This window comes from Leptonychotes weddellii, chromosome 12, assembly GCF_054177405.1.
Source record: "Leptonychotes weddellii isolate Sample4059 chromosome 12, ASM5417740v2, whole genome shotgun sequence".
Taxonomy (NCBI): domain Eukaryota; kingdom Metazoa; phylum Chordata; class Mammalia; order Carnivora; family Phocidae; genus Leptonychotes; species Leptonychotes weddellii.
In genome coordinates, this window is record NC_138380.1 from 62,269,612 (window position 1) to 62,297,178 (window position 27,567).

A 27,567-nucleotide genomic window follows, 5' to 3' on the forward strand; every position below is an offset into this window, starting at 1 on the left:
CGGGGGAAGCTGGTGGTGACAAAGGCCAAGGGCCGGCGGAGGGCGGAGACGGGGCGGAGCGCGGCCCGAGCGGGGAGGCGGGCGCCGCCCTCCGTGCTCCCCGAGCGGCGCTCGCGAGGCGGTCCCGGCTCCCGCGCCATGGGGCGGCTGGTGGCTCTGAGCTTGCTGGGGATAGCGCTGGCGCTGCTGGGCGAGAGGCTCCTGGCGCTCAGGTAGGTGGGCCCGCTCGCACGGGGCCGTCGGCGCGCGGCCTGGCTGGGGGCCGCCCTCCCCGAGCGGCCCCCGCCCGCGGGGCCCCAGGCCCGGGTGGCCGCGGGCGGCGGGCGAGGGCGCAGGCCGTGCAGGGCTTCTCGAGCTGCGGGGTGAGAACTCCTGATTGTTCTCAGTTCCGCAGCTTGATGAACACCTCCGCCCCCGCCCCCCAGCCTCTAGCAAAACCCAGCACAGTTTGGGCTGAATCTGGAGACTTTCTGGGAAGTTGAGAAGCCTTTGCTGCTTACCGAGGTTTGACCGGCGAGGGCTTTGTAGTTACACAGGCAAACCCAGCGCTTTGACTTGAAACCAAAACTATTACTTATGCATCGAACCTTTAATTATAAAGATTTATTTCAGGTCTTTGGTGCTGCTTCTCTTTGGTGCCCAAACCAGCCGCCGTCTTTTAATAAAGTTGCTCACCATTCCTTCCCTGCATAGTTTGAGAAACTTTTCAGCTTTCTAATCTTGGCGCTGTAGATCGAAGATACTTGAAACACTCAGCTACTGTTCTTACATCACTTCCTTATTTATCTTCACTCAGGAACCCTGCTGCCAGAATGTCCAACAGCCCAAGCCTGGTCCATCTCCCAGTATTAATTATAATGAAAACCTCGGATGGGTCGACATCATAGTTTCTAAATTACCAACTCAAATTTTAGAAGCCTCATGCGAAAGGATTCCAGAAATACGGAGCACCTACTATGTATGGTGTGCCATCCTAGGCTCCTGTAATGGAGTGAGGCACAGTCAGTCCTTACCTTTAAGAGGTTCATGCTATTACAGGGGAGGAGAGAAATAAAGCAAATATATCCATTAGGATGTCCAGACCAGGTACGAACAAACCCCTACAGGCTTAAGGGGGAAAGATTACAGCCCCCGAAGTTGAAGTTCAGGAGGAAGAGACCATTTGACACTGGCCTTGAAAGATGAGTGAAACACATATGGGGCCATCCTAGATGAAAAGTGCAGTGGGAACAGAGGGGAGAAGGTGGGGAAGTTTGGGGACTAGCAGTAGACCAACTTGGGGGAGCATAAAGTTAGGGGATGTGAATAATAGGGGTTGGGGGAAGGATAGGTTTTGAGATGGTTAACTAGAAGTTCAAAAATTGGGGCCTGCTTTGATAGGCAAAGGAGAACTATTGATGTTTGGGGGGGGGGGGTGTGTGTGTGTGTGTTTAAACAGGAATCTGTTTAAACCATATAAAACAATCAGTTGCTGTGCTATAAAGCATAATTAACTGTGCTGCTGTAGAGATGAAGCTGGAAGGATGGAATGGAGGAGAGCGATAGTTCTGGATCCTGGCTGGACATTAGAATCTCCTGGCGGGCTGACGTCTGGGCTGCACTCCCAGAGACTCTGATTCATCTGGTCTGCGTGGGGTCCAGGCATGAGTGGTTTTGATTTTTAAAAATTCTCCTTATAATTCTAATAATGCAGTTACAATTGAGAAGTAGTAGAACAGAGAGTGGGTAGACATGGGGAAACTAGTTAAGGTATTACAGTAGTTTGGAGAGAATAACAGGACAGGGGCCCAAACTCGAGCCTCACTGATAAGGGTGGGGAGACTAAAGTGGTACCAGGGTTTCTGTCTCTACTGTCCTGTAGCTGGAGCTTCATCTGCTGATAAAGGGATGCAAGCAGGAGGAACAGTGTATGGTGGAGGGAGGAAATGGACACGTGGACCTTAATTTTTATGTTATGTAAATACCCAGCCTGCTCTGCAGAACATTCTTGAGTTGGATAATTTTGTATGATCTGTCCAGCTCTCAGTTTCAAAGGCAATACCACTAAATTCACAAGCTCATTAAATTGTCCTAAAGTTCAAACCACTAGGCTTTCCACAAATAATGGTTTTTCTTCTTACTAATCTTAAAGTTTTAAATTTAAGTCCCTTTAAATAATGTTACAGTTGCAAACCTAAGAAAAAGTAAATAAAGCTTATGTACATAGAATGTACCTTATAGGTAATTCACAATTTAATGCATCTTTCTAAAGATTTGACTGCAATAAGTTTTACTGAGCAGGGATTTTCTAGGATGGTAACTTCATTGGATAGTTGAACTCCCAAATCAGGTGATGTAAGAATGTTAATATGTGATAGGTGGCTAGATTTAGCAAGTAAAAATGCAGGATGCCCAGTTAAATTTGAATTTCAGGTAACCAGCGAATCATTTTGTAGTATAAGCATATCCCATTGCAATATTGGGGCATAATTATACTAAAATATCATTCTTCCTTTGGAATTCAAATTTGGGCATCTTGTATTTTATCTGGTGACCTTGTGCTTGTGGAATATCAAGCGCCTGTTGTTTACAGAGTTCCAGGTGGAGTGCTCAAATGCATAGCATCTCTCCTTTCAGACCCTTAGAGTCTGTTTTGAAAAGCAGCATGTTCCTACCTCTCCATAAGGAAAGGCTCTTCAAAACCCAGGCTTGTTTTTGGTTTTTTGTTTGTTTGTTTTTTGCTCTCTGGTGCCTGCTATTTCATTATCCTATTTTTAGAGATGGCACTTAGGCATTCAAGTTATTTCTCTCCCCCAGGGTGCCCACTTAAATTTCAACTTGAATTTCAGATAAATAATGAATACTTTTTTTTAGTATAAGTATGTCCCAGATAGATAAGTGGAATCAAAGCTGTCTCTTTCCTTCTGAACTGTAACTGGCTAAAGTTCCCAGGGGAGGATGGCATATTATACCCAACTTTTCTACCTCCTCCCTAGTTGAGCAAAAGAGGGGGAAATGGAAATACACAGATATCCCCAGGCCAATTACTACCTGTTGCAAAGTACACACCCTTGGATGAGTCATGAGACTTGAGTACATCAGAGGTCTGTGCATGAGCAGGAATCCCTAAAACAAGCATCTGAACATTCTGCTTGTTGCCTGACTGATTTTATGACAGCTATACCAAAAAGCTATCCAGTCTGCTTTTGAACACTTCTGCAAGGTCAGGCTTTATTTTTAAACTACCACCCTCCTTATCATTTATTGTGTGACTACTGTGTTCTGGTCACTGGGTCAAAAGTGTCAAAAGTTCTTTATATTAAGCCAAAATGTACATTTTTAAAAAGATTTTATTTATTTCAAGAGGTGGGGGAGGAGGGCCAGAGGCAGAGGGAGAGAGAGAATCTCAAGAGTCTCCCTGCTGAGTGTGGAGCCCGATGCGGGGCTTGATCCCACGACCCTGAAACCATGATCTGAGCCAAAATCAAGAGTCGGATGCTTAACCCACTGAGCCACCCAGGGGCCCCTACACCAAAATATACATTTACTGACATTTGGAAAGAAAGCCCTTTACATTTATGCCTTCATTCAGTCTTCATATATGTCTTCCTTTCTATATTAAACATGTTAAAACTGAGGCTGGAGGGAGTCAGCTAATTAGTTCAACAGGTAATTAGTGCTGAACCTGTACTCCATGCCAGGGCTTCTGATTCCAAATACAGTTTGCCCCAGCTCCCCCACTGCCTCCTAGCTCTTCTGCCTTTGGAGCAAATTACTCCCAGCCTAAAATGCCTAATCACAAATTCTTAGTTACTAAGTACTACAAGCATTACAGGGGCCCGAGAGGTAAATTCCAAGGGGTGTTACAAGTCTGTACTTAAAAGATAAAGCCTCTGTTTGTCTGTATTTAAGCCTGTAGTTAAATGATAAAGCCCCTTCAGTAGTTGGTAAATTCAAAGGCGGTGAAACGTGGAACAAAGTACTGCCAGGTAGTAACACTGTGTTCCTAGTTTGTTGAAGATAAGGCAACATAATAACTAATTGCCCCCTCTCATCCCACTCTGGATGGGTAATGCTGTCTCCTGAGTGAAAGAAACAGAAATTGAGGGGCACCTGGGTGGCTCAGTCGGTTAAGTGTCCGCCCCTGGCTCAGGTCATGATCCCGGGGTTCTGGGATTGAGCCCCACATCGGGCTCCCTGCTCGGCAGGGAGTCTGCTTCTCCCTCTTCCTGTGGCCCCCTGCTACTGCTCTCACTCTCTCAAATAAATAAATAAAAATCTAAAAAAAAACCCCAAAAAACCAAAACTTTAAAAAAAGGAAATAAAAATAGATTTCACGGTAATGATTGTTGGTTAAAATAAAACACATAGGATTCCAAAACAAAATTAAATACTATGTAACTTAATACTAATTTAAAAACTTAAATACTATTACCAGCCTATTTTTAAAATCTAATGTATGATGTAATAATCATGCTCTGTGGCCAGATAGCCTGAATTCATTTCTTAGCTCCACTATTTACGTGGGTTCTTGGCTTTTTATTTCACCTTTCTATGCCTCAATGTCCTAATCTGTAGGATGGCGATATTAATACTACCCACTACATAGTGGGGCTATAAAAAATACCGGAGTTCATTCTTGTAAAGTGCTAAACAACACCAAATACATGATAAGTGCTCAATGAAAGTTACTTGTAATGACAATGTTCAGGCAGGGGTTCTTAGACTTTTGTACCATAGATCCATTTGGCAATCTGGTAAAGCCTTGAATCCTCAGCATTATGCTTTTATTTAATTTTTTTTTTTTTTGTGGTGCCCCTCCTTTTTTTTTTGGTTTTTATTTTAATTCCATTTATTTAACATACAGTGTTATATTAATTTCAGGTATACAATATAGTAATTCAACAATTCCGTACATCACCCTGTGTTCATCACAAGTGCCCTCCTTAATCCCCATCACCTAATTCACCCATCCCCCCAGCCACCTCCCCCCTGGTAACCATCAGTTTGTTCTCTATAGTTAACAGTCTGTTTCTTCATTTCTCTCTCTCTCTCTCTTTTTTTTTCCCTTTGCTCATTTGGTTTTTTTCTTAAATTCCACATATAAGTGAAATCATATTTGTCTTTCTCTGACTTATTTCACTTAGCATAATACTCTGCCCCATCCATGTCATTGTAAATGGCAAGATTTCATTCTTTTTTATGGCTGAATACTGTTCCATTGTATAAATACATACCACATCTTCTTTATCCATTCATCAGTTGATAGACCCTTGGTCAGCATCATGTTTTTAAATGCATAAAATAGAACACATAGGATTCCAAAACAAAATTAAATACTATGTAAGCTAATACTAATTTAAATACTTAAGTACCATTACCAGCCTATTTTTAAAATCTAATGTATGATGTAATAACATAGGCTTCTTAATTAAAGCCTTAAATAGATATAAAGGTAGTTGAATATGTAGCAATAGATATTTTGAAGTAGCAGTGAGTATAAACGGTACTTTGAGATATCTGCAGCTGAAATGTGATGTAACAATGTCTGTGATTTCTGTTATTGACAGAGAGACACAGGTACTGCTAGTAGAAAGTTCTGTGGTTTCTTGCCTGCACTCATCATCAAAGGAAATACTTAGTTTCAGTTAGGTTTAAATAAAGATGTATTTTTTTCCCATCCCTGTTCATGGATCCCTGAATTTTACCCATGGACCCCTTAAAGGTCACTAGACCCCAGATTAAGAACCTTAATGTACATGTTTCCAATGGTGTCATTTGGGGAAATGATTGTTGGCTCAATTGAAGGAAAACTGTATTTTCTTTGCTGTATTATACCTATGATATAGTTGTAACTCAAAGGAAAATAACCCAATTTTAATGAAAAAGAAGAGGAAAGTGAGAAAAACATAAGGAACCTAGAGCAGTAGTGGTTGCCTGGGACATTGTATATGAGGCTGGCTGTGGGTTAAAGGGAAGGAGTGCTGAGATTGATTCGCAATGTCTGCATGAGAGCAGACTGCTATCCCTGACCTAGTACATTCATAAGCATGCTAGGACATAAAGTGCTAGGCAGCAAATAGGCTATGCCAAAATTATTTGTGTCTGTACCATTTGTTTATTTATTTTTAATTTGGCATGAATGCATTTAGGCTTCTTGATCTGCTAGTCCAAAGAGGTTTGTAGAGCTTTCTCTTGTATAGTACTCCAAACTTCTTAAATCTCTTAACATTTAGGAATGCTTTTAGCTGCAAGTGACATACATCAAATTAATTGTAACATATACAAATAAAGGCTTATTTTTCTCACATGATAAAAACTTTGTAGGTGAGTCATTCTATAGCTTGTCCCTTGAGCCCATGATCATATCAAAAACTTAGGTTCTTATATTTTTGTCCTTCAACCCTTCACTATTGGCGTTATGTCCTCATTCTTGTCATGTTAAGAATACCGAATGGAGCACTGGGTGTTATACGCAAACAATGAATCATGGAACACCACATCAAAAACTAATGATGTAATGTATGGTGATTAACATAACATAATAAAATAAAATAAAATAAGTAAAAATAAATAAAATAAAATAAATGTGTCATACACAAAAAGTAGTCTATCCTTGTTAAAATAAATATATAAAATAAAAACATAGATACATCTAAAAAAAAATAATAATACTGAATTGTTGTTAGAGTCCTAAGCACTGCATGTGTGGTCAAATCATGAAGAAGGGAGAAGAGGGGTGGGGGGATACCAGTTAGCTCTCTTCTTGTGTCTGCCTTTTCTATCGGGAACAAAAATATCTTTCTCCAAAGCCTGAGTCATATGATTACCCCTAAATACAAAGGAGTCTGGGAAAGCAAATGTTTGGCTTGTCTGTCTCTGCAGTGGAAAGGAGTGAGGAAGAAATGGGGTGAGGATGGCTTTAGGTTTGTCAGCTAAGAGGGCCTGCCACCCCAGAATACAGAAGTTCACTAATGGGTAGGGAACTGGTGCTTCTACCAGGTAAATAGCCTAGCAATTTTCCACCAAAAGAATTTGAAAGTCTTCATGGGCCACAAAGGTTGGAAATAAAATCCTGTCTTTCTTTTATTATAAAAGAGAATTAAGAAAAAGTGATTTGATTAGCCAGAAGTTATGCACAGCCCTTGTGTAACTTCAGTTTTAATAGTAGGCAGTCTGCATATTTAGAGATGATACTGTACAACTAAACTAGTTAATAAAGATTACCCTCTTGGCAATGTGTAGTTATCAGTCATTTACACAGACCTGAGTTGACTCTAAAAAATAACCCATATTAAACTATTCAAACACAACTGAATTTTATTTTATCCATATAATTTATCTTTGAAAAAGGTAGATGACAATCCTCATTACCCCTATTTTTGTACAGTTAAATGAGTATAATAGGAGGTTGTATAAAATTGACACCCAAACCAATCCATGATAGAGAAACTTGATGAAACTGCAGCTGGGACCTACTGACATATCTCCATCTGCTTCTGGAATCATGCAGTGTCCACTGAACTTGGGACGCCATCTAGCCTCATCCTTATTTTATGCATAAAGAAGACTGAGGCCCATAGAGATTCACCTGCTCATGGCCAGGCAGGCTTGCTGCTAAGGAACACAGATCTCTTCAGCCTTTTGGAGAAAAATACTGGAGTGGGTTAGAGCACCGCCTCTGGAAGGTTCTTCCCAGCAGGTGCCAAACCTCAGCAAAGTTCCTTCACCTCTGAGTCACTTCCCTCATCCCTAAAGTAGGGACAATGGTACTTACTTCTTAGGGTTGTTTTAACAATTAAATGACGTCATTCAGGTAAATCATATAGAACAGTGGTGGACTCAATAAGTTTTAGCTGTTTTTATTACTGATTTCCTTTTGCCACCCATGGTCAGCAGCAGCAGCATCCCCATCATCACTAGTATTACTGCTACCCATTAGGCTAAATATACATGTTTTCCCCCTTTAAATCACTCCTGGGACTTGTAAATGGGAGATTTATTGTCTTTTTATAAAATGCTTTACTTTAAAATTTTATTTTATTTTTAATTTTTATTACATCTATATATTTAATATATTTATTTGATTCACTTTAATTTTGTTTTATTGCCTTATTGCTATATTGTTTCAAAAAAATTTTGACACTATTTGAATTATATGATTCGAAATAACATACTGATTTTTTTTTAAAGATATTTATTTATTTATTTATTTATTTATTTGAAATTGAGAGAGAGAGAGAGCACAAGCAGGGCTGAGGAGCAGAGAGAGAAGGAGAAGCAGACTCCCCACTGAGCAGGGAGCCCGACGTGGGGCTCGATCCCAGGACCCCGGGATCATGACCTGAGCCGAAGGCAGTCGCCCAACCAACTGAGCCACCCAGGTGCCCCTCGAAATAACATACTAACATTTTTTTTTTTTTTTAAAGATTTTATTTATTTATTTGAGACAGAGAGAATGAGAGACAGAGAGCATGAGAGGGAAGAGGGTCAGAGGGAGAAGCAGACTCCCTGCCGAGCAGGGAGCCCGATGCGGGACTCGATCCCAGGACTCCAGGATCATGACCTGAGCCGAAGGCAGTCGCTTAACCAACTGAGCCACCCAGGCGCCCAACATACTAACATTTTAATTAGGAACTTTATATATGATATGAGTTGCCAGATTATATAGTTGCTACCACCTGTTGGTGGTTCTGGGTTATTAGGTAGGCCTCGGCCTTCTTGCACGTTGCTGAGACCAGTAACCTTCCCCAAATTTGGTGTCTAGCAGTCAGACGCTGTCAAGGATATGAATAGGAGAGGGACAAGCAGCAAATGGTCATTTTTCTCTCTTAAATGTGGGGTACATTTGAAAAAATGTAAACTACTCTGCAAGCACTATTATGACTTATGACTGTAGAGAACAGAAACAGAAGGTGAGAGACAGCAAGAGAAGAGAAGGGAAAGCCTACAGCATGTGGCTTCCAAAGAGCTCCCAGATGTGTTTGGCCAAACTGCTTTGTGGCCCTCTCTCAGGACAGGCCGGTGGGGAAGGTATTTCATTACAGTTCACCATTTCCTCATTATTTCTGCACCTTTACTTTTTGTGAAACAACAGCAACAAGTTCTTTTGTTACAGTAGTTGGCGTTCTCCGAAGTTCTCACCCAGTAAATATTGCGATGGGGATGGGACCTCCTCCACATGTTTCTTTTTTTTTTTTAAAGATTTTATTTATTTATTTGACAGAGAGAGAGAGAGACAGCTAGAGAGGGAACACAAGCAGGGGGAGTGGGAGGGGGAGAAGCAGGCCTCCCGCCGAGCAGGGAGCCCGATGCGGGACTCGATCTCAGGACCCTGGGATCATGACCCGAGCTGAAGGCAGTCGCTTAACGACTGAGCCACCCAGGTGCTGCCCCCTCCACATATTTCTTAACAGCTTCTGTGTGCCTGGCTCCGAAAAACGCCTCTTCTCTTGGCCTCGCGTCAGGCCCCGTGTCATTTTGCAGAGGGTCTGAGCGTTTTTCAGCTCTTCTGGTTCTACATCTGGAGCTCTTCTGACCACACCAGAGCTGTGAGAAATGTGACCTGGTGATGTGTTCGTCTTTGTTTGGGAACTTGCATTACAAGTTTTATTTGTTGAGTTATTGGCTTTCTTTTATGACCCACATTCACATATAGAACTTTGTGATACGCATTTTTATTTTAACTTCATTTCTGGTGCTATTTTATGTTCCTGCCCTTGTTTTTCTATCTTTTATCTGCTTTAGATTTATGCTGTGTTTTATGTATTGCTATAAGCCTCTTTAAACCGTGTCTGCAACAAAGCAGGGAATACATAAACATAGATTTTTTTTTTTAAACAGAAATCGACTTAAAGCCTCCAGAGAAGTAGAATCTGTAGACCTTCCAAACTGCCACCTCATTAAAGGAATCGGTAAGTATGAGAAAATGCTTGTTATACACCTTACATTGTTTGGCCATCAACACGAAAAAACTCATTAACAGTATTTTGGCACTCCACTAGTGTTGATCAGAGGAAAAATCACATTAAATCAACAAAAACCTCTTCAGTCAAATCTTTTTTTTGATCACATGCACCTGTATCTCTTCTCTCTCTCACTCTCCCTGCAATTTGTTAATTATTTGTGTAGTCCTATGTTTATTGTTTGATTTCTTGCCTGCTTAGTGACTTTTCTGAACTAGTTTTATAAAGTCTGTATTCTTCGTTGTGTGTGGCCCCTGAGACCTGTGCTCTGTCAGCCTAGTTGTCGGCTAGTGAAGGTGTCAGAAGGAAGAGAAGTCACAAAATGGAAAAAAAAATCTCTCAAGAAAATCTCCATCCCTCACAGAAATAACTCCAGGGAGAAAGTTTTTCTTCTCTTTCCTGATATTTCCAGCTCAAATGCAAACAAATATATGCATACATATTTATTTTTCACAAATGGCATCTTAGTATAAGATTATATTCTACAACCTGCTTTATTCCAAGTGTAATGTGAACAGCTTCCCACATCAACACATGTAGATCTACCTCATTCTTTTTCATGTTTGCAGGGACCATGGTGGATTTAATCATTTCCCTCTTAACGCACATTTGGATGGTTGTAGTTTTTTTTTTTTTTGCAACTACAAACAAATCAGTGGACATCATTGTACATAGAGCTCTTGTATATCGGTAGGATAAATTCTTAACGGTGAGATTGTTGTTCACCTAGCATGTGTGTTTAAAGTTTTGATAGTCAGGGTGCCTGGGTGGCTCAGTCGGTTAATTGTCTGACTCTTGGTTTCAGCTCAGGTCGTGATCTCAGGCTCGTGGGATCGAGCCCTGCATCGGGCTCCACTCTGAGTGTGGAGCCTTCTTGCAATTCTCTCCCTCTCCCTCTGCCCCTCCCCGCCCCCTCACACATGCGTGTGCACACTGACACTCTTTCTCCCTCTCACTCTCTAAAAAAATAACTAAATATTAAAAAAATGTTTAAAGTTTTGATAGTCATTGCTAAATTGCCCTGGAGTTGGCAATGCTAATAAACTCAGTACCTCCTATTTATAAACACATTCACTACAGACAGGGCTCAAAATGCTCTTTGAGCAAAAACAAAGTAGTGATCCTTTGCTGGATCACACACAAAAAGGCTTCGTTTTCATGAAACCTATCAGTTTTTAGAGCAGCCTTCTCTACTTCAGAGTTTCTTTCCGGTTCTGTTATTTGCCTCTCCTTCACACATCTGTTTTTTATGTGCCCTGTCTCCTAGCTTCCATTGCTACTTTGGTACTTTTTCCCAGTCGTATCTCCCTGGGCCTAGACTCCTTGACTTCTTTCTCCTGGGGCTTCTCCTCTTTGTTACTGTTGCCCATACACTTAGCAGGAAGATACAAACTCAGGATCAAATAGCAGACTGACTAGATCTGTGCCAGATAAGGCAGACAGTTCTAGAAATAAGGTTGTCTGGAGTCCCAAGAAACTCAGCCACTGCGCCCTGCCTTTTGACTGCAGTCATGAAGAGCCCCCTCAGAACTGGCCGCTAAGCAAGAGCCAGATGGCATCTGTGAGGGATGTTGTACAAGGTTGGGAGGTTGAGTCCATGATCTCAAAGGTTACTGTTGCTACTGAGTTAATAATTGTCACATTATTAAACAGCCCTTGGCCCTGTGGTGCCCACCTCCTGTGAATTCAAGTCTCAGAGTAGACAATAGGGCACAACCAGACACATTACAGGACGAACCGCCAAGTGTATTGCTGTTACAACTCACTGGGATGGAGGGCTCCTCGGAGAAAAACAAGCCCGAAGACATTTGTATTCCGAACAGGCGTCTGTCTGTGTTTGTGACCTTTATGTTGTGATGTGTGTGAGCTGCTGTCTGGAATTGGAAAGAATGAGGAAATATGTCACCTCTGGCCCTGCTTGTGAAGTGTTTAATGCCTCTGAGGCACTTCAAAAGGCAACAGAGCGAAACGATGAGTGATTAGAAGCACATTTGGGATACATTTTTAGATCTAATTAGAATTGTGCTTTTTTTTCTTTCTTTTTTTTTGTTTTTGCTCTGTGGTTAGCATGCACTGTATGAACATTTGTTGAATGCTATGTTCGTGATGACTAATGGCCATTAATAGCATGTGGTTTTATGTTTGCAATAACAGTCGCTTCTTCAGTGGTCTTTTGATTACAAGGAGTAAGTGTGCTGGGCATGTACATTCCCATACAGGCAAAAGCAACTTCTTATGGTAGGCAACAAGGGTAGAAGGTTCTCTTTTTTTAGTATGCACTTTGGAAACAGTGGTAGCCATGCACTTGAGGCCAACAATCCCTCTAAGAGGTAAGACCACTTTCCCCTACCTTTCCATCCCCATCAACATCCATACTCACACACACACACACACACACACACACACACACTCCAATGCTACATTCACCATGACTAGAAATGAACTCTTTGCAATTCTTCGGTGCTTTATACATATCATCTCAGGTCTTTCTGTTTTAATCAACAATAGTCATCTACCACATGTCATACAAGATGTGTGCCTTCTGTGGGAGCACAAAGTAGGCTCACTGTCCCATTTTTTGTATTCCTTCCCATTATATCTTACAGACAAGAAACCAAGCTCTTACCCAAGATTTGGCCTAATATCAACATCTAAATAATAAAAACTATAATGACAGGAGCTAGTTAAGTCTATTTGAGGCTTAAAAGCTTAAAACATTTTCTAAATGTCTTTGAAAATGCGGGCATTCAGAGTTCTGGACGAAAATAAAATTTTGAATGGATTGTCTCTTTGAGTTAATTAGCGGTTTTATACACTTGGCAATCAAGACCCTTACAAAAACTGCTGCTGGGGAGATTAAAAAAAAAAAAAAGAGCATTGAAGTTTGCAGCCCTTGTGATCAGTTACTTTACAGTCTACCTATGAAAGGAAAACAAAATATACACTACTGTGAGATTTAGATTTCTTTTTTCTTTTTATGACAGAGAAGGACCCAAAGCTCAGAGAGGTTTAGTACCTTTTGCAAATTCTCTTTCCAATATAGTATCTCCTCCCAGAGTGATTAACACACATACCTCACCAGTGAGCCAAAAGAGTGAACAATAAAAGGTACATTATATCTCGGATACTCTATTGGGAATGGGCAAGGGCTGATTTGCTGTTATAAAGTTACACCTAGTGGAGAGAGAAATTTATCATCTTTTACTTGGCCATCCAGAGATAAGCAAATGGCCTAGGGTGAAAAGATGACTACGGGCTCTGTGTGGCCAATCTGGTACAAAGGCTGATGAAGCAACACAATTGTCTTCAATATACTGCTTCTTTCTTGGTCCAAGACTAGAACTCCAGTTATGGCCACTTCCCAGCAGGAAAGGGTAGAAAGAACATTGACGTGGCTATTATTTTTAGTTATTTTACCCAGAAATTGCGTGCATACTGTGCTCTCACATCCCATTAACCTGAACCAAGGCAAATGGCCTCAACTGTTGCAAGAAAGGGTAGAAAATGTCTGTGGCTATGTTGCCAGGCCCCTGGAGCTGAAAAGGAGGAAGGGCAGTATGGATAGTAGGGAGCGGTTAGCTATCTCTGACAGAGATCATTACCAAAGGAATGAGAGAAAATAAAAAATCAGATGTGCCAAGCTAGAAGACTTTCTAGCACAGGAGGGTTTTAAAAAAGGTTTTAAAGAAAAGTGTAGACTATGGATTGGTGAAGATCTTGGGAGGAGGCATGGAAGCAGAACTTTTGGGGGGAAAGCCAACCTCTGGAATTGACCACAGTCAAATTTACAAAGTAAAGTGTCTGTTCAGAGAGGAACGAGCGGTTGGTTCTAACAGAGAGAACTCATTCAATGCTAGGTTGTCTTTTTTCTGTGTGCTTTTAAGTCAGAACAAAAGGACTTGAGTCCCAGCTTCCCAGTGTGTGACCTTGAGCAATTTGCCAAACCACTCAAAGGCTCTATATCTATATTCTTAACTTTAAAATAAGAGATAATAATATTGCTTCTTAGGGTGTAGGAAATTATGTGAAATAATGTATGTAAAGTGCTTACAAGGAGCCTGGCCCTTGGTAAACACTGTATTTTAGTAGCTATTACTATTACTACTCCTTTTATTAAATTAGAGGAGAAAAAATTTCTCCAGCATTGACTACTCTTGCAGTAATCACACCAAAGAGGTGATACGAAATGATAAAATTCTCTTGTAGTAATGGATATAGAAATGAAGATGGGGTGGGGGATAGATCCGGAAAATATTCTAAAGAAAACTGCAGGTAAGACTTTTTTTTTCGGGGAGTCTGGGTGGCTCAGATGGTTAAGCGTCTGCCTTCGGCTCAGGTCATGATCCCAGGGTCCTGGGATCTAGCCCCACATCGGGCTCCTGGCTCAGCGAGGAGCCTGCTTCTCCCTCTCCCTCTGCCTCTCTCCCTGCTCATGCTTTCTCTCTCTCTTTCTCTGTATCTCTGTGTCTCAAATGAATAAATAAAATCTTTAAAAAAAAAAAAAAGACTTTTTTTTTTCTTCTTGGAATTAGGCAATGGGGTTAAACAGAAAGAAGTTACAGTGTGGTTAAAATGAGAATATCTTAAAAATGTTGTTCTTTTCTTGACTACTAAAACAGTACTATTGTTTGTAGAAAATTTTAAACAAAGAAAAGTATAAAGAAGAAAATGAAAATCACTCATAATCCTACCACCCAAAGAAACCTTGTTAATTTGTTTCTATATATCTTTTCTTGCACTACATGTATAAGCATGTACACGTTGAAATTAAATTGTTTTAAGTAATTTTTCAGGAGCAACCAATTTTATTTAATTGACTTCCTACTAAATGGGTCCAGAAAGTAAACCTTGGACTGACATGTGCATGTGAGTGTGTTTGTATGTTTGTGGTTGCATGTACACACACATGGTGTTGAGTTCCCCTGATCCCTGCTCATTACCAGTTGAGAACCACCATGGGACTAGAGACTAGGGATTCTTAACTTTTTTTGCTGTATTACTGACCCTTTTTTAAACCTGCTGAAAGCCAAGGATCCTTTTCACAGAAAATTTCTCAGCTGAGCCTACAGATGACATTTTGCACTGCATAGAATTTTAACAAGTTCACAGACTCTAAAACCCATTTGTGGCTCCTTAGGAATCCACAGACCCAGATTAAAAACTCCTCCATTATATATATATATATATATATATACACACTTACGCCTGGCATAATGGCCTTCTTGCCAAGGAACAGGAATTGCAGGTGTTCATGATTGCAGTCATCTTTACAAAGTGAATTTCTTGGCATTTGTATTTTCTTTTGCTTTTCTCCACTATGATAGAGCCAGCAACACTGGAGGCAATGAGCCAAATGCAAACTCATGAATCAAAACCAAAATGGCTGCTTAGATGCTGTTTGTTTTTGACAACCTAGAAATAATCTTGGAGAAAGCCTTTGGAGAGGCCTTAAAGGGGAAGATTGGATTTTGTGGACTCAAAGAATGTGTCATGATTTGGCTTAATCTAAGCCATTTTTATTCCTCTTTTCTTGTGTTTGGGTCTATTATCTGTCTGTGGAATTTACACAGTGAGACCACTGGGAAGGTCTTATGTCTAATTATTTGCTGTGCTGTGTGGAGTGGACTGCAGGCAATCAATAAACAATCAATAGTAATTGTAGCCTGCTCAGAGACAAGCGTTAGAAGATTCCGCTGGCTTAGGTGCATGGTATTTTTCATTAATTTTCTTTTGCTGGTTGTTTTCTGTAGTTTAAAGCCTAAATTTAAAGATTAAATGGAAAGCTTTCTTTGCTTATGAGAACAAGCAGACATTGTTTTTTAAAGAGGGAATATATAATCCCAGGTGTTTTATCTCTGTTAATGAGAGAAATGTCTGTGTTTGCTTCAGATTGAATGAGCAGAGGAAGGGACAAGAATATTTGCATGGTTAAATGACTAGGAGCCCTTCTCTCTGAAAGTAATATTCCCCTGATGTCAATTACTTTTGTACAGACATCTGGATGTTTATCATAAGAGTGTACAGATGTCAACTTTTTCTCTATTATAGCTGGAAATGTAGTGATTACTTGACTTTGATTTGAGTAAACATAAAATATCTAACATTTAAAGTCAGAGGTTCACTGCAGGAAGGGATTTAGACTGACGTGTATTAAAGAGAGTGGTTGGTTCCTTGGAAAAAATAAGGACCATTCCTAAAAATGTAGGCACTGATAAAGTAAACTAAGTCCCAGTTATATCTAACAAATAACGGAATTTGAATGTGACATTTATCTATTTCTTGAACTTACAGAAGCTGGTGCGGATGATATTGACATACTTCCCAATGGTCTGGCTTTCCTTAGTGTGGTGAGTATCTCCTTCGTTCGCCAGTCTCAGTGGAGGAGGTACAGGGGAGTTTGATGAGCCTTGCAGAGCAGTAACTTGTTTTTTAAATTCCTCACTTTCAAAAATATGTTCTGGGGGAAAAAAAAAAGACAGTTTAAACAGGATTTTGGAAAATCTAAATGTAGAGATGAAAAAGTCTTTGCCAGTTGATTAATTGCTCTTCATGTCCCCACTGCATTGCACTAAAATATTTCAATGCAATCTGTGTTTCAAAAGTTTCTTATTAAAAAGCATACTTGGGGCATTGTTGTGGATATTCCATACTCCATTATACTCTTTTAAATACAGCATCTATCTCTCTTTCCATTACTCAATTTTAAGCTCATATTCTTGCTGTTATTGTTTACTTTCAAACAGTATACCAACTTTCCTAAACCAAGGCTTTTTCTTTCTTTCTTTTTCCCCCTGAATAGCCTCTCGTGAAAGTCACCAACTGAATTTATTTATGCCCTTCACTTTTGCCTTAATTCTTAGAAGCTGAAAAATAACCACTTCCCTGGGCCTACATTAGACAGACTGTAAAATTGATTCGCCTGTGTGCTGGCCTACACCAGTCACCATCTAATTGGAAAACTGTGTAAGTGGGCGATTAGAAGTTCTGACCACCTTTCTTCTCTGGCTTGGGCCCCCAGGAGTGTCCTTGCATCGTCATGGGTTTGGCTTTTCTTGAGGAAGGCGGCCTGTGATGATTCTGTTCCCCCGCAGCATCCATTATTTTCAGGCTCTGAGATTCAGGTGTGAAAAGCATGGAGATGCTTTCGAAGAGTCACAGTGCTAATAAAACAGTTGTCAGGCCTATGGGAAAGGTGAGAGAACTTGGGTTAGAGGAGACTGAGGGTTAGGATACCAGTCAGGCTCCTGATGGTTTTTAGGTGGAACACTGAGCAGCTGGTTGTTAACACTGAGGGGAAAAAAAGAAACATTGTAGGCGTGGGCAAGAACCTAATATTTATATTAAATTTTTAAAATACAGTCTCAAAAGACAGGGTTATGTAATTACCTACACAGAATGAGTAAAATGATATTTCTGGTAGGACTGTCAGTTTGTTTGGAAGCACATGCTTACACATGTGTATAGGCTTAGGAGAAAACACTGGGACTCCTTGTCAGAGTTGTTTGTAACTAGAGACACAAAAATCCTGAGGAAAGTAAAAATCACTTGCCTTTTTTTTCCCAAAAGAGGTATTCTCAGAGATTTTTGTAATCCAGAACTCACATGTTTCGAGATCTCAAGCCCCATAGGAGTAAATCTGAATTAGGAGAAGTGAGGTCTCCTCCAAGCACATAAATCTATAGTCATTTCCACGAAGGGGCTGATGACTGCCACAATGGTCTTGTAGTCATGTCATAGAATTTATTCAGCTTTTTGTCCTTCCTTGGTTATCTGACTGTCTTTTCTTTTTTTCAGATTTAGAAACAATCCCACTGTATTACTGCTGATTTTTAAATTACTCAGCATTGTCTCTCCTGTTTCCCAGAATTCACTCCTTTCTAAAAGAGTAACGTGTATCTCACTGCAGCTGTCTTTCCCTCTTCCAAGCATGTTAGCCCGTCTGACCCATCCTGTTCCACGGTTATGGGTATGAGGGTCAGCCCAAAACCAACATCACACTTCGTGAAGAATTGGATGACACAAAATAGAATATAAGAAAGATTTAAATGGCAATGTGAGTGTATTTAACACCGCCGAAATGGTACGCTTAAAATGGTGAAGATTGTTAAGTTTTGGTATGTGTATTTTACTGCAAGTAAAAATAAATAAAACTTTTAAAAAAAGAAAAAACAGATTTAAATGACAGGGAGCATTAAAATGAATAGTGATCACCATCCCTGCTAGAGCTTTCTGTGCTTTGAAGTCATGCTCTTGTTTATGGGACAGTGATACAAAATAGAGATTATCGGCCACTGGGGTGGCGCTGCCATGTAGGGATAGCCTAATTCTGGTTTATTCCGCTTACTGAGCCTGCCAGCCTTGAAGTGTTATCATTTGGATGAATTTTTTTAAATTGGAGATAATTTCTATTATGTTGAATTTTGTGCATAAGGTGAGACTTAATTTTTGTATACTTTTTTAATCTGCATAAAATATGCCTTAAAAAAATCTACAAGAGAAAAGGCCGAGATTATTTCGGTGAGTCCCGAGAAAACATTAAGTAAAATTCAGCCTTTCATTCCTGGTTGAAAGCTCTAAGAAAACTAGAAATGGAAGGTAATTTCTCTGAAACCTACAGCAGACATCATTCTTAGTGGTAAAACATTAGCGGCCTTCCCATAAATGTTTAGAAAAGGAAGAAAATGCCCCCAAATATTATAACCATCAGTAATCTACTAGAGTTCTTCATAACCCAATAAAACGAGAAAAAGAAATATGAGGTAGAAAAAAAGGCAAAACTGCCATAATTTTTAGACATCACCATTACCTGCTTTTTAGATAATCCAAGACATTCAACTAACAGACTGTTCGACCCACGGGGAGAGTTCAGTGAAACTTCACCAGCTTTCCCGTGCACAAAGAAGAACCAAGTAGAAACTGTAATAGTGATAAAAAAATAACAATTATAATGTTCCATTCAGAACAGCAACTTAATTTTCAAAATTTATACAGAAAAATCAATGAGCAGAAGTATCTAAGGACTGGTTGGTGAAAATAAAACAGTGAGGTGTGGGATGTGGGGACTCGCCATAAATATATTGGCTGTATATATAAATAAAGCTCTAGTAAGTAAAGAGGGGTGTATTGGTACAGGAATAGGCATGAGTCCCCAAACAGATCAGTATACAAAGGGATCTTGTACATGATAAAGGTGATAATCAGTGGGGAAAGGACAAACCGTATGCCAAGCACGGCTCCAGGCGCTGGGATGTAGCAGTGAACAAACGAGACAAAGTCCTGACTCACGTTGCAATGGGGAGAGGATGAATCTGTGTCAGATGGTAGCAGCACTTTAACGAGAAGTGAAGGAAGGTGGGGCAGTGGAGAGGGACAGCTGAAGGTGTGGTCAGGCTGCCGTTTATGTATGTCTAAATATGCGTCTATGCCAAACAGCTATAAATGCCGTTTGACACAGACATAAAGCATCTAGCAGCCCTAGATCTTGCGGGGCGCGGCAGGGCGGGGCGGGGAGCATTCCTAGGCGGAGGGAACAGTGTGTATAAAGGCCCTGAAGTGAGAGTGTGCCTGGTTGGTTTGAAGAGCATTAAGGAAGTCATGTGGCCAATAGGAGATGAGGGAGGAGACCTAGAGTGTTTGGGGTGGGGAAGGTGGAGGAGGGTGAGCAGGGCAGATCATACCGGGCCTTTAGTCAATCAGAAGAACTTCCACTTCGTAATCTGAATGAGATGGAGTTTTGATCAGAGGTGTGACATCATCTGACAAAATTTGGATGCTGGTGGGAGACCGTTCTTCCTTAGGGAAAGGCCAGAAAAAATCAGTAAGGGCATTTAGTTGTGAGCTGTTGCCATAATTGTGGGGGTGGTTTGGACCAGGGCAGTCATAGCCGAAGTGGTGAGAAAGGTTCGCATCCTTATGAAGGGATATATTTTCAGGGTGAAGTCAACAGGATTTGCTGAGGGATTGGATCAGGGGTGTGAGACAAGGAGGGGAGTCTTGACTGACACCATTCACCAAGACTTTGGGCTCTCTAGGAGCAAAGGGCAGGCCAAGGACTTGAGTGTAAACTTTCACTTCTCCCCTCCCCCCCCCAACTCTGCTTGGTATCTCCCAGTCCACCAACCTTCTGGTTATCCCTTAAGAGACTACACCCCTAGTCTTGTGCCTCAACTCAGAAAAATCAATTCCTATTCATCTTGCAGCTCACCAGCCCCCAATTCCTATTTTTTCCCAACGTGTCCTCTCTTCTTTCTTGCTGTTTGTAGTTGTAATGCCGCCACCTTTAACCAAAGTCTCCATTTATCGTTTATTTATACAACCCATTTTAGCCCATAAACACACTGAAGCCTCAGTATTTCCTCTATATTTAACTTTTTCCTCTGTTTTGAAAAGGGTTTAAAATGTCCGGGACTCCACAGCTTTTCCCCAGATAAGCCTGGAGGGATACTAATGATGGATCTAAAAAAAGAAAACCCGAGGGCGCTGGAATTAAGAATCAGCCGTGGGTTCAATTTAGCTTCGTTCAATCCACATGGTATCAGCACCTTCATAGACAATGGTAAGAGCTGATAAGCTCCCCACATTGAGAAACTTACCATGGTTTGCAAATGACTGTGGAAAATAGATTTGGATCGAATCTGTAGTTAAAGAGAAGAACAATTAACTCATGAATTATTTCTGTATTCTTCATACAAATAAGTTGATCATTTGCCTCTCCAGCTAGCAGCAACTTAGGCTACATTTGGAATTTCTAACAGTTAACACCTGGGAGAATGTTTAGATTTCATAACCTTTTTCATATATATGTGATTATTGCATTAAAAAAGAGCTATATTTCTGAATTAAACTATAAACAGATTATTCATGAATTCTGTATATGGAGTGGAAAACACTCTTTCTTAAAGGTCAGGGGACCAATGATCAGAAATAACACCAGCCAGACAGTGATGGGAAGGACGGGGAAGAAGAATGATCTGTTAGGTCGTCTAACAGCTTATACATTCAACCTTTCCCCGCCTGTGGTATTTAAATGTCAGTGTCTGCCCAGAGGTCCTATGGTTCTATCTTGTAAATTAACTCTGTTCTTTCAATTCTTTAGACGACACAGTTTATCTCTTTGTTGTAAACCACCCAGAATTCAAGAATACAGTGGAAATTTTTAAATTTGAAGAAGAAGATAATTCCCTTTTGCATCTAAAAACAATCAGACATGAACTTTTCCCAAGGTACTTCGCCCTTTTGTTCATTCTCCAGTTTATCTCTGGCATTTCTATGTAATTCCTCATGATGGTCCTCTCAGCCTTGATAAGAGCTAAAATAGGTATATGTATACACATACGTAAATACGTGTGTGTGTGTGTGTGTGTGTGGTTTCCTTGTAGAGCAGGGAAAGTCAATGTCACTCATAATAATCAGTGTTCTATGAGGACTCCCTTGAGAAATGATAAAACACATTACACATTACAGGCGAGCTGCTCTTCAGGGCCATCTTGGGAGCAGAAGACAAGCCTCCCTGTTTTCCCTGCCATCAACTTCCATCTCAGATGACTCATCACCCGAACCATAATAGTTTGTCCTGCCAAGGAAGAGTAGCCTGCTTTAAATGAAGTCAGTGTGCTTTGTATGGACTGCTACAAAGTGCTTCCACCGGGCTTGTGGTACCTGGGGGCTAACACACAGAGTTGGAGGGATTCAGACTGGATGCAGGTCACTCCTACTTCCAGAACATTCAGCCAGTTGATAATGTGGCTAAAAGAGAGTCATGTGTATCTCCCCGGCTCAGCTTGCGTTAGCCTACTGCTTCTTTTAGTTTGAACTTGGTGAATATTTTTAAATTTCTCCATCCCTGTCTAGGGCTTCTGCATATAATTTCCAATAGTTCTTCCAAAAAATGCACTTTGTAATCAGTAGGAGCATAAATACTGTCCAGGCAGTCTCTGCATCATGGTGCTCTTTCAAGAAGAGGGGACTCACCTTCCCTGTAGCTTTGTTTTTCATTTAACAAAGAAGAAAGCAGCTCTTTTCAGAAATTTTTGCATAGGGTAATTGGAATTTAAATTTAATGACGCCCTTGCCTAACTGGTTTTAAAAATGTAATTGTTTTTAGCATATAAATCTCTCACCTGAAGCATTGTACTATGGCAATTTCATCATCCATCTCTCTGCAAGTGTTTATTGAGTGCCCGTTCATTCTCGGCAGGTCTGCTTTGTGAGTCAGTTAGAATTTGAACAGTCAACGTTAGTTTGACTAATAACTAAGGAGAGGAACTCAGGAAAATCCGGCAACTGAGTAAATGAAAGCTAGGTAAATGTTATTGACAGCCTAACCAGCTCAGTAGCCAATGAGGCTCTATCCAGCTCTATACTCTAGATAGCTGTATCCTTTCATATTGTTGTTAAACCCTACATTTCTTGCTGTCAAAAAACATACCCTGTTGGCACCAAGTTCTTTTTTCTTTTATAAGAGTCCTGCCATAATTGCTAAATGACCTGTCTTCAGATTACCTGTTATCATGCAGAATTGTTCTCTGAAAAATCGTATTATAGTAGATTACATATGACTATAGCCATGTGATTTTTAGCTGAGCTTTTCCTGGGAAACCTCTTACCAAAAATTTAAAGCACAGATTGTGTATGCCTTCCAGAGACTTAATCTTTAATACGGAGACCAACTGGCTTCTTATTTTCTCTCACATGTTAATTTTTCTCTTTCAGTGTGAATGATATCATAGCTGTTGGACCAGCACATTTCTATGCCACCAATGACCACTATTTCTCTGATCCTTTCTTAAAGTATTTGGAAACATACTTGAACTTACACTGGGCAAATGTTGTTTACTACAGTCCAAATGAAGTTAAAGTGGTAGCAGAAGGATTTGATGCAGCCAATGGGATCAATATTTCACCTGATAAAAAGTATGATTCCTTACAAGAGTATCTTCCATTCTCCTTAGTAGTGGTGCTGGGTCAAATTCTTCACTTTGCTGCTTTTTTTTTTTTCCCAATGTAAGAAGCTTCCTTGATATTTTTTTGGCCTATGACTTACATAATATATATAATATATGCATATAATATATTATATACATTGATTATTTGTATAAAATATTATTCTTAAATAGATATAATGTTTATATGTAATATAAAATGTATACTAAGCACGTATATATTTACATACAATATCTAAATTTTGGTATATATCACTGTAGAATTTAATTTTGTAAATGTAAATTTTTATGACGTGGGATAATATTTACATATACCTATTAAAGTGTGAGGTAGGTGTTTCTTTTTAAATAATTATACCTTTGTTTTATTGGCTGCATATTATTCCAATATAGGGATGATCCTAAAGTAATTTAACCAATTCTCTGTTAATGGGTACATTGTTTTTCATTTTTTTTTTTTTATAAAAAATGTATTTCTCATTTACCACTGAAGCTTCTCCAGATATTTTTAAGGAACGACTCCTGAAGGGAGCATTGCAGCATGATCTGTCTTCAGGTTTGGGGATGATACAGACAGACCTGGGTTTGAATGCCAACTGGGCATGGGCTAAGAGTGATGCTCTGAGCCCTTCCTCTCTGCACATTTGTACAACTGTTTCCATAGAACGAATCCCTCAAAATAGAACCACTTACCCAAAGAGTGACCCCTTTCAATTGTAACTTTAATAGATATTGCCAAATTGCCCCCCTCCCAAATTATCTCTCTGTTTCTATACGTCCAACCATAACATATAGAAAGGATATTAAATTTTATTAACTTCCCCTTGTGCTACCTTAGCACACTGAACAATTTAAACTCCTACAAATATAACGTGAAATAAATTTGGCATTCCTTGACAACTAAATGTCTTTTTTCATGACACAATTTCTTCTTTCTTGTTGATTATAGAAGATGAGTGGAGAATCATTTAAATTATCTCTAACTCTCCTGCCAAATCTGTTTTTCTCCCCCAACTCTCATCTTTCAATTATGAGACTCCAACTTTCCAGCACCCGAGCTGCAAACAATAATAATGAGAGAGGATTCAGCTCTAACTGCTTCTCTTTCACCCTCCCCGGCCAACCCGCGAGCCAGCCGTCCTCATCCCCTTTCCTTTCCCACTGACGCCTGCGCGCTTTCAGTTCTCATCCTCTTTGGCTAGAGTAGTAGACTTTCTTCCAACTTGTTTTCAGTCCACTGACATTTTCTGCCTTGTTGCCAGTTTTGTCTTTCTGTTTTCCACAAGCCTTTAAGGCCCTCCAAAAGAGGGGGCTCGGCCAGCTTCATCTTTGACTCCTCCTGCTGAGCCCTGCCAGGTGCAAAGCAAATGCTCAGTACTTGTTGAATGGAACTGACCATTTGTTATTATGCCACTTTGTTATTCTAAAAATTCAGTGGGACCCAATTGCTTATCCAGTCGAGGCAAGCTAAAGGGTTGGACTTGCTTTAATAGGCGAGCTTCAACCTCCCTTTTTGACCGTTTTCATACTTACCCTTCTTTAGACAAAGAACTCATTATTTTGCAAATATGCCTCTCTCATTCTTGCCCCTGTGCCTTTGCTCACATGTTTTTTTTCTGCCTAGAAGGTGCTTTGTCCTCATTTCCTCAAATCCAGTCTCTCCTTCCCTAGCCACTGCAGATGCCTTTCCTTTGTGAAGCCTTCTGTGTTCTCAGGAGTGAGATACTTCTTCAGTCTCTAAGGCCTGAAATCTTTCTCGTGCTACCAATCATGCTGTATTATTTGTTTCATGTGTACAAACCAATCTGATCATCCCAACACACTATAAACTTTTTAGGAAAAGCCTGCCTCTTCTTTATGTCCGTCACCATACTGAGCTCATGGCTTTACACGTGATAATTGTGCAACAGAACAGTTGCCATGGAACGGCCAATTCAATGAGTAAAATTACCGTAAAGTAGTCCATTAATTCATCCTCCCTAGATGTAGACAGATTGTTCTGAATACCTCTTACTCTGAAAATTCTCAGTGTGTTAATAAATATTTTATTAAGTGTGAAGGACTGTTAATAAATAATAAAGTGTATTCTGTTCTGCACCATATATTTCTACGTGAAGATGATTCCTAGAAATATCAAATTATATCGTGGAATAGAAAAGCTTTTTTCTCGGAAGCCAGACATTTGGTTTGTTGTCCTTTCGGTGGCAAATATCAGACTTTATATTCAAAATAATATTCTATGTTACTTTTCCCCTTACAAACCTTTTGAGAAATAATTTAACAATTCCGTGATTGTTTGTAGCAATAATGAATTGATTTTGGAAGCTTCCTTTTTAAATAAAAATTGACCTTTATCAAGCATTCCTTGAGGGCCCATCATTGATTAACTTCCTGGAATGTTATTAAGACTTATTCTTCCATACTGTATTAATGAAGCTTTATATTGGCATGGAACTCTAACCAGTGTGTCCTTTCTGTGAAGGTACATCTATGTTGCTGATATCCTGGCTCATGAAATTCATGTTTTGGAAAGACACCCTAATATGAATTTAACTCAATTGAAGGTAAAATATTTATTTTCATATATCAAGTAGGCCTTAACCTATTATACTTTGTAATTTTGTAGTTACACTGTATTATAACAGTACTTCACTTAGAACAGAATATGATGCCAGGGTTGCTATTCTGGGTTTTTAAATATTACCTCCCTACAACAGGCCAAGCCTCCTGTCCCCAGCAATCACAAGGACCGACTGATTACATGCAGAGGAGGGTTGGGAGTGATATTTGCATCAGATTTAGAGCCCATTCCATGAAGTACTGATGGTACCCAATGAATTCCAATAAGAATTTTCACAATTGAAAAGACTAATAGATGAATTCTGAAATGAAGATTTATGCACATTGTCAGCTCTTTCAATAATAAATGAAGGTAGAAATTGGGTTCCACACCATTATTATTTTCTTCCTGCTTGACAACACATATTTTAGATTGATTAAGAATTTCCTATTTTGCTTTGAATGAGTTCCTTGAGCTAACTGATCATTGTGCATCTTTTAAAGGAAAAGGAGTTCATTTTTTAGAGAGATTGATCATCACCCTAACTTTCTTAATTTCAGGGAAGATGAAAAGTGGCTCTAAACCAGTTTATTAAATTTAGTTTAAGCCATATTGGTGTTAAAAGGGTGGAAGCAGGGAGCTGTGTATAATTTTCCCACGTGTAGAGAGGCAAGAAAGGTTAGCCCTAAATTATTTAATCAAGTTTCTCAAGTCATTTAGATATTGACATTTTTTCATTTGGAAGGTGCTCAAGTTGGATACACTGGTGGACAATTTATCTATCGATCCTTCCTCGGGGGACATCTTGGTAGGCTGTCATCCTAATGGCCAGAAGCTCTTCATTTATGACCCGAACAATCCTCCGTCATCAGAGGTTTTTCTGTTTTTTTAAACCTTAATTTTTCAACTTTAATTGTCCAAGTCCTTTTGAACTAATAATACAGAAAACTGTCACGGGGACAGTTTGTTTAGTAATTCTAAACCAAGGATACAATAAACTTATGCAGTGATTTTGTAAGTGCTTTAAGCCAATAATTGGCAGAATTTCACTTATTCAAATACTTTTAGAAAGATAATCTTTTGATGTATTAAATTATGGTGGAAACTAGTCAAAAGGCCTTTTCTTTAAAGACATGTGCCCTCCTTGTGTGGTAGACTGGCAATGTTTTTAAATACCTGGCTTATTGTCAGCTCCCCACATGACATGACTTCTGTTCATGCTAGCGTAGCGTGGAAGTATTTCCATTAATGCTCAATTACTATAATAACCCGAAATCCTGTGTTGGCATGCAGTAGCTAGATGGTTTAAGAAAGTACTTTCTTTGAAGGCTTAAAAAAGTACTTTCATTTAAACATTAAAAAGATTGATAACTGCTGTTTTCAACAGCATGTCCTCTTAATCATTGTGTCGTTGTGGAAGACAGGGATTATTGGCGATTGAGTGACGTGGGTGTATGGTGGTTCGGTATTAATCTTCTGTATCCCCTGAATAGGTTCTACGCATCCAGAATATTCTATCTGAGAAGCCTACTGTGACCACAGTTTATGCCAACAACGGATCTGTCCTCCAAGGAAGTTCTGTAGCCTCAGTATATGATAGGAAGCTGCTCATAGGCACTTTATATCACCGAGCCCTGTTTTGTGAACTCTGAATCGTACTTTTGGCGTGCAAGTGTGCTAACTTCTTTTAACACTTAATTTTCTATGAATTGCTAATTGTGTGGGGATTTAACCGGCAAAATGGGCCCAGAAATGTGTGACCTGTATAGTTAATTTTATTTCGGTAAGGAAAGGCCCCTTCAGTTCTGATAGCACTTTTAACATAAAAGGCAAAGGGACAGTTTTTAAAAATGTGGAGTGAAGGAGAGAGAAGACAGCTGCTTCCAGTAAAGTGGATTCACTGAACAAAATGAACCTCGTCTCTGCCTTCCAATTGCCAGAGCGTGCATTCCACCGAAACAGGGTAGACTGCGTTTCCTGAAAATGTGAGTGACCTCAGCTCCAACAGTGTGACCACTGTGTGTGTTCAGAACTACTGATAGGTAACATTTGGATGTTTTGTACTTACGTCTTTGTTTACTGTTAATGCGTTGGAGTTCTATTAAAGGCTAACTAAAATCCA

The 27,567-nt window shown here is 39.8% G+C and overlaps 1 protein-coding gene across 2 annotated transcripts; it reads left to right on the forward strand.

Annotated features, from left to right (window-relative positions):
• Positions 1 to 62: 62 nt before the first annotated feature.
• Positions 63 to 27,567, forward strand: LOC102733258 (serum paraoxonase/arylesterase 2). Of its 2 annotated transcripts, none has more exons than XM_006730657.3 (9): positions 63 to 212; positions 9,823 to 9,893; positions 16,236 to 16,291; positions 20,334 to 20,499; positions 21,040 to 21,166; positions 22,656 to 22,856; positions 25,368 to 25,449; positions 26,191 to 26,319; positions 26,939 to 27,567. In XM_006730657.3, exons 1-9 carry the CDS (start codon positions 139 to 141, stop codon positions 27,095 to 27,097), a joined length of 1,065 nt encoding a protein of 354 aa, XP_006730720.1. In that variant the 5' UTR covers positions 63 to 138; the 3' UTR covers positions 27,098 to 27,567. The 2 variants fall into 2 exon arrangements, with proteins under 2 accessions (XP_006730720.1, XP_081656638.1); XM_081800512.1 differs by having other exon boundaries at positions 26,191 to 26,253.